General features: G+C 40.7%; 1 protein-coding gene across 2 annotated transcripts in view; it reads left to right on the top strand.

The window, feature by feature from the left end:
• meis1a (Meis homeobox 1 a) overlaps positions 1 to 16,491 on the top strand; it is a 91,007-nt gene that overhangs the window by 7,761 nt on the left and 66,755 nt on the right. Inside the window, exons 5-8 of one of the 2 annotated variants that reach the window (XM_051383105.1) lie at positions 27 to 77; positions 392 to 538; positions 4,504 to 4,615; positions 12,979 to 13,124. The exons of the other annotated variant lie outside the window; for it this stretch is intronic. Coding sequence (XP_051239065.1) covers positions 27 to 77; positions 392 to 538; positions 4,504 to 4,615; positions 12,979 to 13,124 — 456 coding nt within the window. The remainder of the gene's footprint in view (positions 1 to 26; positions 78 to 391; positions 539 to 4,503; positions 4,616 to 12,978; positions 13,125 to 16,491) is intronic. 2 annotated transcript variants of the gene reach the window in all.

Here is a 16,491-nt window from a genome sequence, read left to right as displayed (position 1 = left end):
CAATCGTTCATTATTTCTTTTTGTAGATGATCCAGGCGATACAAGTGCTGCGCTTCCACCTCTTGGAGCTGGAGAAGGTCAGAAAAGAACAGATTTGTCTCAGTGACCTTTGACCTTTTTATCGATCAGACTTTAATTTAACCAACATCTGCTGCTTAATGTAATGTAATGAGATAAAAACAAAGATATCCACTGTGCTGCTAATCCAAGTTTAACCCTGAACAAAAAGCATTGTGATCCTTTAATATCCTATGCTGCTGTTCCTATAACTATATATGTAAATATATAGTTTACAGTGACTATTAACAAGCAATTCTGGTCCATTATGAAACTTTTCTGTTGTTGTTGAAAGTACTGGCTGTGTTTTGTTAAATACATATTTTATTTCCAGGTTCATGAGCTTTGTGATAACTTCTGTCATCGATACATCAGCTGTCTGAAGGGGAAAATGCCGATCGATCTGGTTATAGACGACAGAGACGGAAACAAATCGGACAGCGAGGACTTCATTAGGTCATCAGGGAACAACATGGATCAGGTGAGCTCGCTGTCACTTCCTGGAAACTGATACTGAAAGATATTCTGCTGCTTGTTCCCACAGTGTCAAGTCTTTTAGATAGTACGGATACACAGCAGGGGCGGAACGAGGAATCTTTTAGGTTTTTAAAATGTCCCCTCAGTCTCTCTGACTGTCAACAGATCTAAAGTTCTGTTACTGGGGGAATATCCACCCAGCGATTGTCATGAGGGGATGTTGTCTTATGTGTGTCGTGTTTCATTCAGTCGTGTCACCTCAATGAGCAAGTTTTCTAGTTAGCTATCTTACTAGCTTTCAGCTGTGGATATAATGAAGGACATAACGAAGCTAAACTAGTTAGCTATCTTACTAGCTTTCAGCTGTGGATATAATGAAGGACATAACGAAGCTAAACATTTATTCTGTGAACCCTACTGAAGAAATCAAGGTAATTTCTTCATCATTATTTTGGACATTAACTGGGAGCAGCCATAAGTCCAAGCTGGGCCTACATGGCTCATATCCGACTCTCTTCCTCTTCTCTTGGGGCGACCACAGCACCGCCGTGGTGGGCTGGTCCGGCTGATCTGGCCGAGTCTCAAAATCTGCTGCTCTTTAATCCAAACTCCACCCCTCCTTTTCTGATGACAGTAGACTATTTCTGTCATCGGTAATACGTGTTTCAGCAATAAAGCCAAAAACAGAGAACAAAACCAGAGAAGTTTGAAGGAGTTAGTTTACCGGCTGCATAATGTGAATCCCCTCAGACGTGAGCAAGTTTGAATGAGCTACCAGCCGCTCCATTTAAATGCACATAACCCATAACATTATTTACTTTCTAGCATTTGTGCATGAAAACAAGGTGAAAATGAATAATTCTGAAAAATGTTTGTGGTATGTTTTCAATATGATGAAGACAGTTTGAGAGCAATTAGATACAAAATAGGATGAAGTGCTCTACGGAATTATTTTTTTGAACTGGGAAACTTTTCATGTTTTTCCCAAATAATGTACAGAGTTTTGGGCGTTGCCTTATCTCTACTATAAATGGGAAAAGGTCTCCCCAGGAGTTGTAGACCCCCAGGTTCAAATTCCACCAGGCATTGCCACAACGCGGTCCGACTGCGGGTCCGGAGATGATAGCGTCCCTCTTGTATCAAGCAGCACAGAGCAGGTCACAAAGGAAGGAAGTCAGACACAGAAACAGTATAGAGAATCCGTTCAATTTTCAAAATAAAATACAGCGTGCAGACTTGAATTTCATGCTACATCAACATTGTGGCACCAGACCAGAAGTCAGTCAGTCTGAGGAGTTTTGAAGTGGAGAAATAAACCGTTTTGTTTCCGTTTTAAAGATAAAATACACAAGTAAACAACGTCAGGCAGGCAGCACACTCTCAGACACAATGTCATAAAGCCGTGCCGGGTAAACCCAGAGTGTTTCCAACGTCTGGCTCTGGCCCCGATACACAGCTGACTGCTCTTAATCAACTTTTGTCTTACTCTATTACTTCTTCTATTGTATCTACAATTTTCAAAAGAAGTTACAGATGTTGTGTTATTGTCTGACTCCAAAGATTTAAAAGTCAGAAATACCTGACCTATTTTATTATTCAGACTTTCGTGAGTCTACCGTTGAGGGTTCGTCTCATTTACTCCTACGTTTTACACACACTGGACCTTTAAGATTATTTTGTGAAATCATATTATCACAGTTTTGGCTGCAGTGGAAGTCGCTCTGCAGGCTTTATTAAACAAAACTGAAATGTTGAAATCCAGAGGTGAGAAATAACAAAGTACAAATACATCAATACTGTACTTAAGTAGATTTTTCAGGTATCTGTACTTTACTCGGACAACTTTTTACTTTTATTCCTTACATTTTCACATTTGAGGGGAATTGCATGTCTTCCCAACGTCAAGACCGGTGCTTATCACATGGACAGACATAACATTACAGAAACTACATTAAAGACATAATGAAACACAGAAACAGCCGTTAGTGATGTCCTTCAGAGAAACCAAGAGACGGATTTTGACTTTTATACTTGAGTAAAGAATCAGTACCTTTACCAGAGTATCTGTACTTCTACTTCAGTGAAGTCTGTGTGTACTTTTGCCACCTCTGTTGAAATCCCCATAAACAGAAAATAGATTATGAGCAGATAGATTTGATCATCCAGCTGCAGGAGTCACATCTGCTGTTGGAAACAAGTCAGTTTTAAACTGCTGTGACCACAGATTTCACACAAATACACAGATCTTTTTTCTCTTCTTCTCTTGGACTCATGAAGACTTTTCTCTTTTCCCAGAGAAGCAGAAATAATAGAGGTGAAAAGTCAGGTTTTGTCTGTTTTCCGAGCCAGCAGAGCAGGTTTTAAATCAGCCTCGCAGCGAAGCTCTCAGCAGCCACTTGTCAGGCCTTTAACCCTTTAATCACCTAGAAGTGTGAACTCGAGCAGCTTAGTGTCGGATGACCAGCAGCTCGAAAAGCTCTGGTTTCATTTTCAAGTGCCTCCTTTTGGTCGGATGATACACTGATAATCCTCCTGTTTTTTTTTTTGTCTTCATTTTTGTTACTGAATGCACATTGATGAGGTGTTTCTGCGCAGGTCACCTGTCACTCAAACAGTGAGGGTGGGACAATGAGGATGAAGCGGCGGCGAACAGGCCCTCGCAGTTCACTCTTGTCAGGGGCGTGACGCGGTTGCATAACATGTGTAGACCCCACTGTGTTTCCCATAAATCAGATGACGATTGCCATACAAGGCTTACTTCCTGTTACCCGACTACACACGGAAGTTACAATAATTTCCTGTTACTTGTCAAAAGATCAAAATTTTGCGCCACAGACACGGCCTTCGCCGAAATCCCAAAATGTTTATACATTTTATCAAAAATGACCACAAAATAATAAAAAATGGCCGACCTCCTTTTGGGTTTGGGGGATGCGTCCAAGAGGCTTTTTTGTACGTCTGGACATGTTATACGTGTGCACCGTTTTACATACGTAGTGGTAAAATGTGTCACTAGGGCGGGTCTTTAGGGGGCGCTGTGGAGCAATTTTGCAACGCCCATGTGGGAGACCCTAATGACACGTACAATTTTGCGTTTAATAATTTTCAGAGCATGTTCCTGTCAACAAAAATGCAATTAATTTAAGTAAGAATGATGATAATCAAGCAGTTTCATTAGAGCCCTAATTAGATTAGAGTTAAGTGTTATGTAATAAAAGTTTCAATTTTGAATCCCCTCATCCCAAAGTTGTCCCCTGTTGAAATTAACTATTTAAGTACAGCAACTGTTGCACATTAACATCCTGTATTTCGACATATATACGTATAAAGTCAGATAATGAAACAACAAAAGTTTCTAATTAGTGACAAACTACACATTGTATTGATTGCTCTGTTGTAGGGTTAGGGTTGAAACCCTGCGATCTGATCCAACTTTGGGACTTTTAATTGTTCTTATAAGTTATTATAAACACAGAAAGTGAAGGTGATGGAAGGAGGTTTGATCTATAGGCCAGTGGTTCCCAACCTGGGCATTGGGAACTAAAGGTCGCCAAAGCTTCACAGCTTTTTCACATTTCTGTAAATACAATTAAATGAAATTGGAAACTTTAAAGACCGGAACATTACATTACTCACTCTCTGATAAACACATGCATTAGAACAGTTACAATGATAAGAAACCACTGAATTGGTCAAAAAAGAAGCCTATTAAGTGTGTATAATTGTTAAAAATAAAGAATATATAATTGTATTAAAACTTAAATTATCAAGAAAACTCATCTCACACGAAATAACCTGCTCAAAATTCATCTAACTCCAAAATAACCATAAGATATTTGTTCCCCAAATGTCTGTAGCTCTGACATGAACTGGATCTATGAGAAAGGCGGACTCGTTCATCAACCTGAATGAAGCTGAGTTTTATTCCATTCGATGTCCCTGATCTGATCTGTTTCTTCCTCCCTGCAGATTTCATGGAGCAGAGATCACGACGACGCAGCATCGATCCGATCGGCCGGGACGCCGGGACCGTCCAGCGGTGGACACACGTCTCACAGCGGCGACAACAGCAGCGAACAAGGTGAGATTACTGACTCTACATCCATGATCACACTGGACCAACAGGAAGGATGGAAACACAATCAAAGTGTGTGTGTGTGTGTGTGTGTGTGTGTGTGTGTGTGTGTGTGTGTGTGAGGAGAGAGAGAGAGTCTGAGTTAGGCTACATTTGGGGACACATTTAAAGTTAATTGGGGACAGCTTGTCTAATTGGGACAATTGGTTTTTAAGTCAGTGGTTGAGGTTAGGGTAAGAGTAAGTCTCCAGTTAATAAATGTAAGTTTATATAATGTCCCGAAAAGTAAAGTAAATTGTGTACTTTTTACTCCACTAAATTTATCTGACAGCTTTAATTACTTGTTCTGTTTCAGATTAAGATTTTACAGATTAAAATGTTGTGTGAGGTTTTTTGTCTTGTGACCAAAATCAGTGTGTCTCACTGACACATTTCAGATGTCTGTGAGAGTAAAGAGACATTGTCCCTCTAAATTACCCCATAATTTGAACATAAAATATGTCATTTCTGCAGCTAGGAGGTCTCTCACATAAAACAATAACAAGATAAAAAGTTTGATGATGCAGTGAAGCAGCGTGGGATCATGGGAGTTGTTTTCTTCACCACCATTGGCGTCATTGCAGTCAGCTTCTCCCGGTTAGGATTCCTTCAGTGTTCATGGTTCAGGAGGTTTCTACCGGGAGCCCAATGATCCACAGAGGTCTCCTCCTCTCCAACACAAACAGACCCGCTGATTAAAACCACTAAACACACTGAATAAAGCAGTTCCACCTTAAACACACTGAATAAAGCAGTTCCACCTTAACAATCACTGCTTCTCTCACGCTGTTGGACAGACAAAGGACGTCCGATGGCTAAAATCCTTCATCCGGTTCAAATCTAATATAGTCTCTAATATAGACATTATTTTCCATTTTAAATTAAAATAAGCCAATTATAAAAGTGACACCTTGCGTGTTCTTGCTATCTGCATTAGCAGCCACAGACTCATTGCCTGTGTAGGTGTCACCGCGCCGTCAAGTCAAGTCAGCTAACCTTACTCTTGTGGCGAAACCCTGGCATTGACTGACCGTGCATTGCTTGACTTTTACTAATGGAATATTTTTTACATTGTTGTACAGGAACTTTTTACTAAAGTGAAGGATCTGAATACGGTGTGTGTGTGTGTGTGTGTGTGTGTGTGTGTGTGTGTGTGTGAGGGTTTATGAAAGGTTTTCTTGACATGTTGGACTTGATGTGAGTTTGAAAATAAAGGGAGATGGTAGAGAAAAAGAGGGAGCGCGAGAGTGATGAAGGCTGACAGACGACGTTAGGTTCGAGCAGAGCTGGAAGAAAGAGAGCTTTATGTCCCTGAACACCCCCCCCCAACACACACAAACACACACGGGGAAGTAGAAATAACACATGGTGTAGCGCGCACACTCACACTGAAACATGCATATATAGAATTCATATACCTTCATATCTTAAACTGATATAAATACACAACACGTATACACTTAAACAAACAGACCTACAGTACATAAACACAACATGCACACTCTCCATTATGAAAAGAAACAGTGTCCATACACTTTTGAGCGCCACCTGGGGGCGTCACATGTCCCATCTGATCTAAAATTCTGATCATGATTGATAACATAAAGTTCATTTAGATGGTAAAAATAGCCTCCGCAGTCATTTTCATTTCTGATTTCTGCAGAAAAAAACACCAAATGTATCTAAGTTTTACCTTTTTATCTGTGAAATTAGAAGTTACACAACCTTTTTTCGATTTTAATTAAACAGAATTAAGAATGTTTATGGTAGAGGGGACATAACTTTGGCTAATACGTCTTCCATCTCAGTACTGTTGAGTGAACATCAGGCCAAACAGTAATTTTCTATATTAATCCAAAAAAATAATTGGCAGATTAATCAACAACCAAAATGAAAATGACTCTAACAACAACAGAATAACAACAGAAACTGATGTACCTGTGATATAATAAACACCCACTCACTGCAGTTCCACTTTAAAACCCTCACAGAGTTCTGGCTTCATGCTGCTGGTCTCAGTCCAGCTGGTTCTGCGTTTGTTAGCGGGCCAACTGAAACAGGCCCTGTGGTTTCTCTATCTGTTGCCCACATTTACAGTTTTACACCGCTCAGGCGGGGGGGGGGTTCACCTGAGAGTTTGACCTTCAAAAAAAAAAGGAGCAATCAGCAGCAACCAGAGTCTGATGTACTGAGAGCTTTGTTAATCAGGCAAATACAATCCCAGCATGCATCAGCCTTAATGGTGTGATGGAGTTTGGCTCTCTGAGGACGTTTTCGAGCTACTTTTAAACCTCAGCCAGACATTCTCATTCAGGGTTTCTTTCATCTCTCTTCCTGGAACACGTTTCTGGAGTTTTCTGCATGTTCTGTGATTAATGAGTATCTACATCTGAACACCATTCATTTTTCAAACTTTCAACAACTCTGTAGAGCCTTTGCCTACGATGCTCATGGGAGCTGTAGTTTAGGGATCTTCGATACTAACAAGCTACTCATTTGGTATCAGTTTGTTTTATAAATTATGGATAAACAAAATATTCAATCAAAATGTGGTTGGCTGCCTCATTTCCAGATGTTTCCAGGTGTGTTATTTTAATGTTTGTGCCATGTTCTGTGTCACATGACTGTGGAAACCCATGAGATGTGAGAACCACACAGTCGAACACTTCTGCACAAACTTGTGTTGGGAATGTGAGAGAGAATGGAGAATAAAAGGAAACCTAATGTGGTGTGATGCTACTACAGTTAAAATCAGCACACCCTGAAACAAAAAACAGGAAGAGACCCCAAAACACCTGCAGTCTCCTTTACTAAATAGTACATTAAGTACATTAATTAGTTTTTGTATTCAAAGTTTTGTGAAATTTAATGTTTAAATTTGCAAATTAGGTATTTTATAATAGAAATGTTAAAAGAACATTGGATAAAACCATGTCCAAATGTTTAGTTTCTTCTATTATGAAACAAGAAATTTGAGTGTATACATTTATTATTTAGTAAAAAAGAAAGTGGTATTAATGGCCCAGGCAAGGCACGCCCTTCATATGGATAATATTATGTGTAACAATAACAGTAGAGAACAGCTGAAACAGTGAACACAATAACTGCAGGAACTGTGTATAAAACCAGAGATTATTTCTATAAATATTGATAAGAGATGAGTTTTTATTAACCTTTTAGACAATTCTGTGTGTATTGTGTATTTTTTTAGATGTTTCTGACAGTCACACATCCTTAATAGGCTTCTTTTTTGACAAATTCAGACTTTTCTTCTCTCTGATGTTTGGCCTTTATTCTGTTAGGCTACAGTTTGTGTTCAGGTTTGTGTACATTTGTTAAAGATTACTTACACCCCTTAAAATCAAAAAGACTTTGTAACCCCCCCTGAAGCTTTGGCAACCCCCAGGTTGGGAACCCTTGAGCTAGAAAACAATTATCAGATTATAGATAATATATAATGAGTGTTGCATCCGTATTGCCGAGTCATATTTGCCTTGTATACAAAGCTGTGGTTACTTAATAACCAAAACTACCAGAGTGAGATCCAGTCAGTCAAAGAGCTGGATTTTCATTTGAGCTGACAAGTCAAGCTCCAACTTCGGGTGTTTCTATGACAAACTGTGTCACACCTCCATTTGGAAACCAGTCTGCTTTATCAGAGCGTTCACTCGGACTGGATGCATCAGCAGCCAGACCGCAAGCTGCTTCAGCTCGCTCTCTGTTGCCTGGTAGAGATTTAAACATCACTTACACACAGCCAGCTCCTCAGTTGACCTCCACGATCGAGCCAAATGTGGTTAATAAGAGATTTCTTTGACGTTACTGAAAAACCTCAGTTCAGCAGGACTTCATATGACATCTGCTAACTGCAGGCTAACTCTGAAGCCACAGCCAAACTCCCCAGCATATCTGGCCAGTGCTCGGTGTTAATTTGCCATCCTGGAGAACATAAACAGGGAAACATGTCCTCAGCATAAAAGACCATAATACTGTCACTTTGAATGGGCTTTCTCTGTCGCTGAATGTGTGGTGAAGAAAGACAGAAATGCTTTCCAAGAGTGAGATGAATCAATATCAATATCAATCTCATGTCTGTGTGTTCGGCACAGAGCTGGAGTCAGGATGTGGTTAGCCTAGCTTAGCATAAAAATAAGGGGGGGGACAGCTAGCCTGGCATAGTCCAAACATTAAAAATACACCTAACGACACCTCTAAAGCTCACAGATTCTCACACTGTATCTTGTTTGTCTTTTTACATTTCTGTTTGGGATTAAACAGTTTGTCATTTTCAGGTAAAGTTACTCACTGGAACTATTTCTTAACAAACAGCAGTGTATCCATACGCTCAACACTTCTGTGCGTTCGTTCCAGTTACAGTAGGTGGATAAAGTCACAGCACATATTTTTTGGTTGATAATCTCAATTTAAGGGAAACTGCACCTAGAAGAAATAGTGAGCAACTCCACCTAAAATGGCAAAATGTAATTTACAACTATTTCTGCACAGATGTGTGAATTGGTGAATTGTAGAGCAGCTGGGAAGCATGTTTTTGTACTTTGTACTGAGCCAGGTTAGCTTTTTTTGTCCTTGCTTCCAGTCTTTATGCTATGTTAGGCTAACCACCTTCCCATTCCGGCTCAGTAACTTTGTATAATGCAAAGACATGACAGCAAACACAACCCTGGGGATTTGGTTATTTTAACATACACTCTTCTCTAGGGGTTCCAGGACATGGCACTACACTAGGCGAAAGTAACACATTCATATCGGAAAAAAAGTCATGCTTTTGCCCAAAACTACATTGGTTTACCATAAAGTGGGAACGTGGGTACCCATACCGCCCATTTTCATTCAGATATCTTGAGGTCAGAAGTCAAGGGATCCCTTTGAAAGTGGAAATGCCAGTTCTTCTGTCAACAAAATGTAGCTAAACTTTGGAGCATTATTTAACCCTCTTTCCGAAAAACGGAGCCCACTACAGCCACCACAGGCTCTCCCTCTGGACACGCCCAACAAACCATCTGATGCAGCCGGGTGACATGCACAAAGCCAGCTCCATAAAGAAATAATTTTGGAAGAACTTGACCTCAACTCCATTTAATACCTTTTGGATGAACTGGAACACCGACTGTGCACCAGACCTGATCACTAACATCAGTTTTGGATCTCACTAATGCTCTTGTGGTTGAACGGGAGCAGATCTCTGCAGCCGGGTTCAGAAGTCTGGTGAAGAGCCTGAAACTAGAAGAGTGGAGGAGATCATATATGTCTGCCAGTGTCCACATACTTTTGGCCATATATTCTCTGGTATGTTTTTAAAATCTCACAGCAGGATATGTTAAGTTTCATCTCAGTCCTTCGTCTGTCTCAGTGTTTTTATTCCAGGGCTGACCTCAGCAGTGAGGTCACCTTTATTAGAGCGTTGGATTGGCTTTTATTCATCTGGCCCCTCCCACCGTCGCCAGCAGAGAGGAGAAATGATCCGTAGTGGAAATGTGGTGCAAAATAAAGACTCTCTCCTCCTCTTTCTCTCCAGTGAGCGTTCTTCCAACAGACCACGGATAATAAAATTTTGTACAAACAGTTCTTAAAAAGTGCGGCGATGGAGGAGGCAGGCGGCACGACTGGACTGCTTCATGTGTTTTCTCTTTATCTCACATGTGTAGAGCGGAGAGGGATTCATCATGTTGTGCAACTATGCAGAACTCAAGCACTGTTGGAAGAACACTGGATGTTTCTTTGGAACACTTTGACGCTTTTTACGGGCATGTTTAATGTGCATTCAACACAGTTTTGGTGGAATCACATCATTTCCGGAGTAGCAGATTGTCTTGTAGTGGAATATTTGGTCCTGATTTACACTCCAAAAGGTCCACAAATGTGTTTCTGTTTGTTGTTTCAGCCTCTGTTGCTCTGTGGCTGTCTCACAAACAATCAGTAAATTATTCTTTCCCATTGGCAGAGAGATGAAGATGAAAGCATTGCTTAAAGGTCCAGTGTGTAACATTTAGGAGGCTCTATTGGCGGAGATGGAATTTAATATTCCTACACTGTAAAAAGGTTTTGAGGAAACTGATTGCCTTAAACCATTTCAGTTTATTAACTCAAACACTTTAAGTATGAAAGATTTGAATACAAGTATTTATTGTTAAGTTGAATTTTCTTCCACTAAAGCAAATTATTACATATAAAAACTGCAGGCTTATGCTAAAACCAATAAATAATAAATCAATTAATTAATTATCAAGTGTTAGCCGATGCATTTTCTGATGATCATCTAATCTAATTGTTTCTGCTACTTCGAGACTACTGGCTGTTTTTATGTGATAATAGCATCACATATTTACACTTTTGAGGATCATTAAGAATTATCAACACAAATTTAAGTTCACTAAAACAACTGAGCTGCTTCAACAATTTGTTTTGGACTGAAGATCCAGACGTCCGATGACTAAAATCCTTCATCCGGTTCAAATCTAGAGTTAAAAAGCACCAAGATCTAAACAGTGGATGGTAACAATGTGGCTTCAGACTGGATCAACAGTCAATGTATGACAGCTTCTGGCAGACAACCACAACACTGACGCAGGCACAAAGGGGATATGACGCCATCGACAGGCGACCGGTGAAACGCAGCGTTACCTGAATAAAATGACAGATTTCTCTGACTTTGAACTTTTTTGGAAACATTTGGGATAATGTCAGTACACAACTACATATAGAACATAAAGCCAGAGTTTATACACTGTTAAATGATTATAGATTATTGATTGAATCAACTACATATAGAACATAGCTCTATCAACAGTTTAATGAGACAATGTTACAGATCAGAGCTTTAAAACCTGCAGCATTTTAATGATATGTGGAGGTGACAGGTACGAGAAAAAATCCCACTTGTTGTTCATCCCGCTGTGACTCTGCTTGTCATCTGGGATCACAATGAAGCTTTCACTAAATCATCCTCCACATCTCTATTTTCTTCCCCCTCTTCATCACCCATCAAACGTCCTCCTCCTCTCCTTGACTCCACAGGTTGTTGTGAAGCCGAGATGTCACAAACCATTAGCAGGTTGGATCGGACCTCTCTTTCCTCAGCTCTCTAAGGGGAGAGAGGAGAGAGGGAGTGCGGGTGGAGGGGAGTAAATCAGCCTAGGGGAGCTTGCGGTTCAGCCTAATGAGGCTGAGAGCTTGTTTATGGAGTTACGCATCATTTTTATGATTATTTCCACCTTTTCAGGCTCTGCTGCGCGGCAGAATCCTGCCTCTGTTCAGGCTTATCGAGGCCCTCGTTCACCGCTGACTCTGGGCAGGGCGGCGGGACCTGGAGCCTGGAGCTCCTGCTGAAGGCTGCCGGGGACTGTCGCCCTAACCTTGGCCCGGCGCTGTTAAAAACACTGAGGAGAAAATGAGCCTCATTAAACAGGCAGAGAAAGTGCAGTAAAAACACCGGGCCCGGCAGCTTTTAGTGGTTTTCAGTTGAAATGCTGCGTTATTTGCCACGATCCAAACCCTGCGGGGGGATGGTGGGGCACGCAGAGAGTTACAAAGCAGGGCAGGCCAGCGGGACTGCAGGGTCACCAGTTTGAATCTGCTCATCAACTGGGAAAATCTGTGCAGAGAAAGTACATGAGTGAAGGCATGTGTTTTAATGGGCAGAAAAGTGCTGAGAGGTGCACTGGGTAAAATGAGATAATGGTAGCTAGCTGGCTGTGTTTGACCAATGTTTTTGTGTCAATGAATTAAACAACATTAAAAGATTGCGTCTTTTAAATCTTCTTTTATATACAAAATTCACTGCTACTGCAGTAGCGCACAGCATCTCAGACCAGAACATCCCACGAATCATTTTACTGAGATCAGATAATCGTAAAACATACATCAAACTGGATGGAAACAAACTTCAGCTGTTAGTCTTTCCAACAATTACCGACAGTGATTTGGTCGAAATAAATCTTTTACTTGTGAAAATACTGGTGAAATGGTGGCGACAACAAACGTGAATCCTTGGGGACAAATTCAAAAGGTTTTGCCACTGACAGACTCAGGTTGTTATTGTCAGTGTCTGACAGCATTATGGAAAGGATCCCTACAGAGATAGACCTTTAGTTTAACCACAAACAGTCGTAATATCACTATCACTCTCCACCAGACTCCAGAGACTCATTTTACCTTCAGGTCATCGTAACTTCATTCAAAGTGGACAGAAACAAACTAAACCTAAAAACCACCTTCAGAAAGGTGGTCAGATACCTAATAACCAGTCTGACGTGGTACGTTTGGATTCGTTGGTCGAGACTATGAATTCTTCTTCTCCATCTGTTGATCAGGTGACTGCCTGGATAACGGGATGGCATCCCCCAGCACGGGGGACGATGACGACCCCGACAGGGACAAACTGCACAACAAGAAAAGAGGAATCTTCCCCAAAGTGGCCACTAACATCCTGAGAGCCTGGCTTTTTCAGCACCTGACGGTAAGAGCAGTGGAAAGTGTTGAGAAAATAGAAACCGATGTGGTCCAGTGTGTGGAATGCTTCGTGCTATAATACCATGCCAGTGTTGTTGTTTGTGAGCCGGGTTGTTGAGGTGGGCACCATAAATATAGAAACATAGATACCTCATTGTCCGCTGCTGTATGCCGCCGCTATAAGTCTGCAAAGTCGCCATATTGGGGAGGTCAAGATCTGCTAGTTAACAATACAATCATAGATACAGACTGCACTACGAAACTCTTAATTCTAAGTCAATTTTCAAGAAATTTGGTTCATTATAAACATGAGAAGTTGAACCTGATACTGGTTACTTGTAGGAGTGTCTAGCTTTTGTCAGTTTTATGTATTATATTGTTAGATTTCTTTACATATTATATTATTATAAAGCTGCCTGGTTGCTTGTTTTTGTAAAATGTGGATGTCTGTCTACAGGAAAGTATATAATTCAACAGGTGAATTCTTTTCCCCTCAGAGTTTGTCTTGCCAGTTTCCTGTTAGACCGTAATTTGAAGCCCAACATACCTTATGCACCAGCTCACACACACTAGGATACATGTATTCATTGTTTTCATTCTGTATTTTTGTCCAAAGTGCTGGTCTGACTAGCAGTGGCTGTTTTGAATATTTTGTCGGTTTGTACGTCCAGAAACTGCACATGCCTGCAGCATTTTTCCAAGCGGTGATTCTTGACTGTTTTTTGGCATAGAGCTTAGCATTAGCGCCGCCCATAGTGACTGAATTAATTCTTCAAGTAACCGCTCATGTTTATAACAAACTAAATTTCATGAAAATTACGGCAACTGCAAGTGTTTCTATTGCGGGTCAATGGAAGTTAGACGTCTTTGTCATCTCCTCGCTTTCTCAGGAAATACAACTCTTACTATTTTTTAAATGAGAGAAAGGAAACGACCCTTTTGTTGGCAGTCACCTGACGTGTTCTCACAACTTAGATGCACAATCACTCATTTGAAGAAACTTGACTTGAAGCATGCGTCATCATATGTTGAGTCATAGTTCGCCATGCTAGTTGAACAGGTGCTGATGAGCCCTTAACCAGCACATATGGCTGTTTTGGAGGTTTGAACCTGTGACCTTCCACTTCTGTGCCGGCATATCTGCCCCTGCTGCCCCTAATCTACTTTAAATTGTGCTGACCTTCTCCTCCCCACCTGGGGACGCTCTTAGTCTTTGGTGATGACCTTTCACCTATGCTGTGGTCCAGGTGTTTTGCCTGTAGGCTCTCCAGAGGCATCCTGACAGGACTTTAACTCTTTTAATGCAGTTCATGGAGGAATTCTGGTCTTGAACTTTAGAGTTTGGTGGCAAAAATTGCAACTTGTTTCTAATTTATAACACTGGATATTCTTTAAGAAACATTTTTAACTCTGCTCATTGATTCCTCGCCGGTTAACACTTGTATTAACACATACCAAGTTTAAATAATGCATAACAGGACAGAGCAAGCACTAACAAGTGTTTCTGCTTCACAAAAGGCTGCAACGATACAAAGAATTGTAATCACTGCATGGAAATAACTGAATGCAGGGAGGAAGGTGTTTGCTCATGACTCATTTTCAACATCCGAGTGTATTCATAATGCAGCTGAATCAATCAATGCTGAGACAACCAACGGCAGTAAAAACAAAAGTAAAACATTCATCATGTCTGGCAGTATTCAGTATTCAGTGGTGCAGGTTCTTTGTGTTGATGAACCAGGTTTCTAACTGTGAAATCTACATGTTTCTTCTTCATAACTGATATTTTGCCTCATTTAGTGACTTAACCGAAATATAATAGTTTCGACTACATCAAAAACTGTGTTTTAGTACTACATGGGCTTCATTTACATACAGCTATCTATCCAAAGCGATTAACAGTTTGACACCTGTACTAGAGCTTCAACTAACAATTATTTTCATTCATTCATCATTTTCTCAATTCATCAGTTAGTTGTTTGCTCCAAAAAATGTCAAAAAACAGTAGAGAAATGTTAATCAGTGTTTCCCAGCAGCCCCAAAATGACATCCTCAAATGTCTCGTTCTTCACTGAGCAGTGGTTCTCAGCCTGGGGGGTCGTCAGTTGTGGAGAAATAAAATAATACTGTGGCAAACAGTGTGGAATGAGACAGACAACAGAGGACAGGAACTCAAAACCACTGTTACTGTGGGCTACATAACCTGTTTTATACATGTTAACCAGCCCAGTTACCTCAGTAATATGAGAACGTATTTCTGTTGTTGTGCTTTTAGGCCTGGAGCAGACATTTTGACTGCTCTCTGTGAATATAGCTGTTGTTCTGTCTGTGGGCAAAGCCGTGTTCCTCCTGTGTGAGTTTGGTAGCTTTCATGCTTTGTATTACTGTTACTACACCAGCGTGAGGGTGGGGGGTCGTGAACAACCTGATTATTCAATTTTGAGAAGCTTAAAGAATGAGTCAAAACTATTGAGTGATGTTGGAAAAGCAAAAAAACACACAATGACATTAAACACTGAAATGAGACATTTGTCTTCCATTTTTTTCCCATTAAGAAAATCATACTGGGGATTCTTTATTAAATGTATGTCACTTTTACAGAATTGGTTTATTAATTTAAAATGGAAAGTAAATGTCTGCATTAAACAAACGTTAAGAACTGTATCAGATTGCATCAAATCGAATTGTTCCGGATTAAAAAGCATCGTCCCTGAATCGTATCGTAGCCGATGTATCTGGATACGTATCAGATCGTCATAGATGGGAGAGCTGCGCACCCTGAATGCAAATGTATGAAGTGCAGTCATGTATTTATGAATTCTTAGGGGTCAAAGGTAGTTTAGTTTATAATAGCATCATTACCAATAAAACCCGATAAAAGACTCTGATACAAGCTCTAACAACACAGCAACGGGTTAATACCAAGAGCTCATTTTGTTCGTTGGGTTTACAGTGTGACTGTAAAAGCACCAGTCAGCTTGGGTGTGTCCAAAGTCTCTCCAAGCTTTATATTAATATTTTTCTGTTTACCAGAATAAAGAATAAATCAATTTCCAATCATTCTAATGGTGAGAACTTAAGAACCTGAAGGGAAATATTATTTTTTACGAGCGTGAAGCTGAAATGAATCGTCCTGTAAAAGTGGGAGGAGACCGGCTTAGTGCTGAAAATCCCAGTCGTGACTGACTCATAGGTTTGGCTGAGTTCAGCAGAACAACCAAACACCCCTGCCTCCTCCACCGCCGCCACCACCACCTATTCCTCCCATCTCCCCCTGCCTGCCTCCAAACATGGAGAGGCTAAATCGGTCCCTGCTCGGCGGGGGTCGGGGCCACTGCCAGGACTCTGAGCTGAACCTGGAGGACAGCGAGTCC

The sequence above is a fragment of the Dicentrarchus labrax genome, unplaced genomic scaffold (genome assembly GCF_905237075.1).
Source record: "Dicentrarchus labrax unplaced genomic scaffold, dlabrax2021, whole genome shotgun sequence".
In the NCBI taxonomy this organism is placed as follows: domain Eukaryota; kingdom Metazoa; phylum Chordata; class Actinopteri; family Moronidae; genus Dicentrarchus; species Dicentrarchus labrax.
Note: the sequence above shows the minus strand (reverse complement) of the source record. Positions and strands in the feature narration are given on the sequence as shown.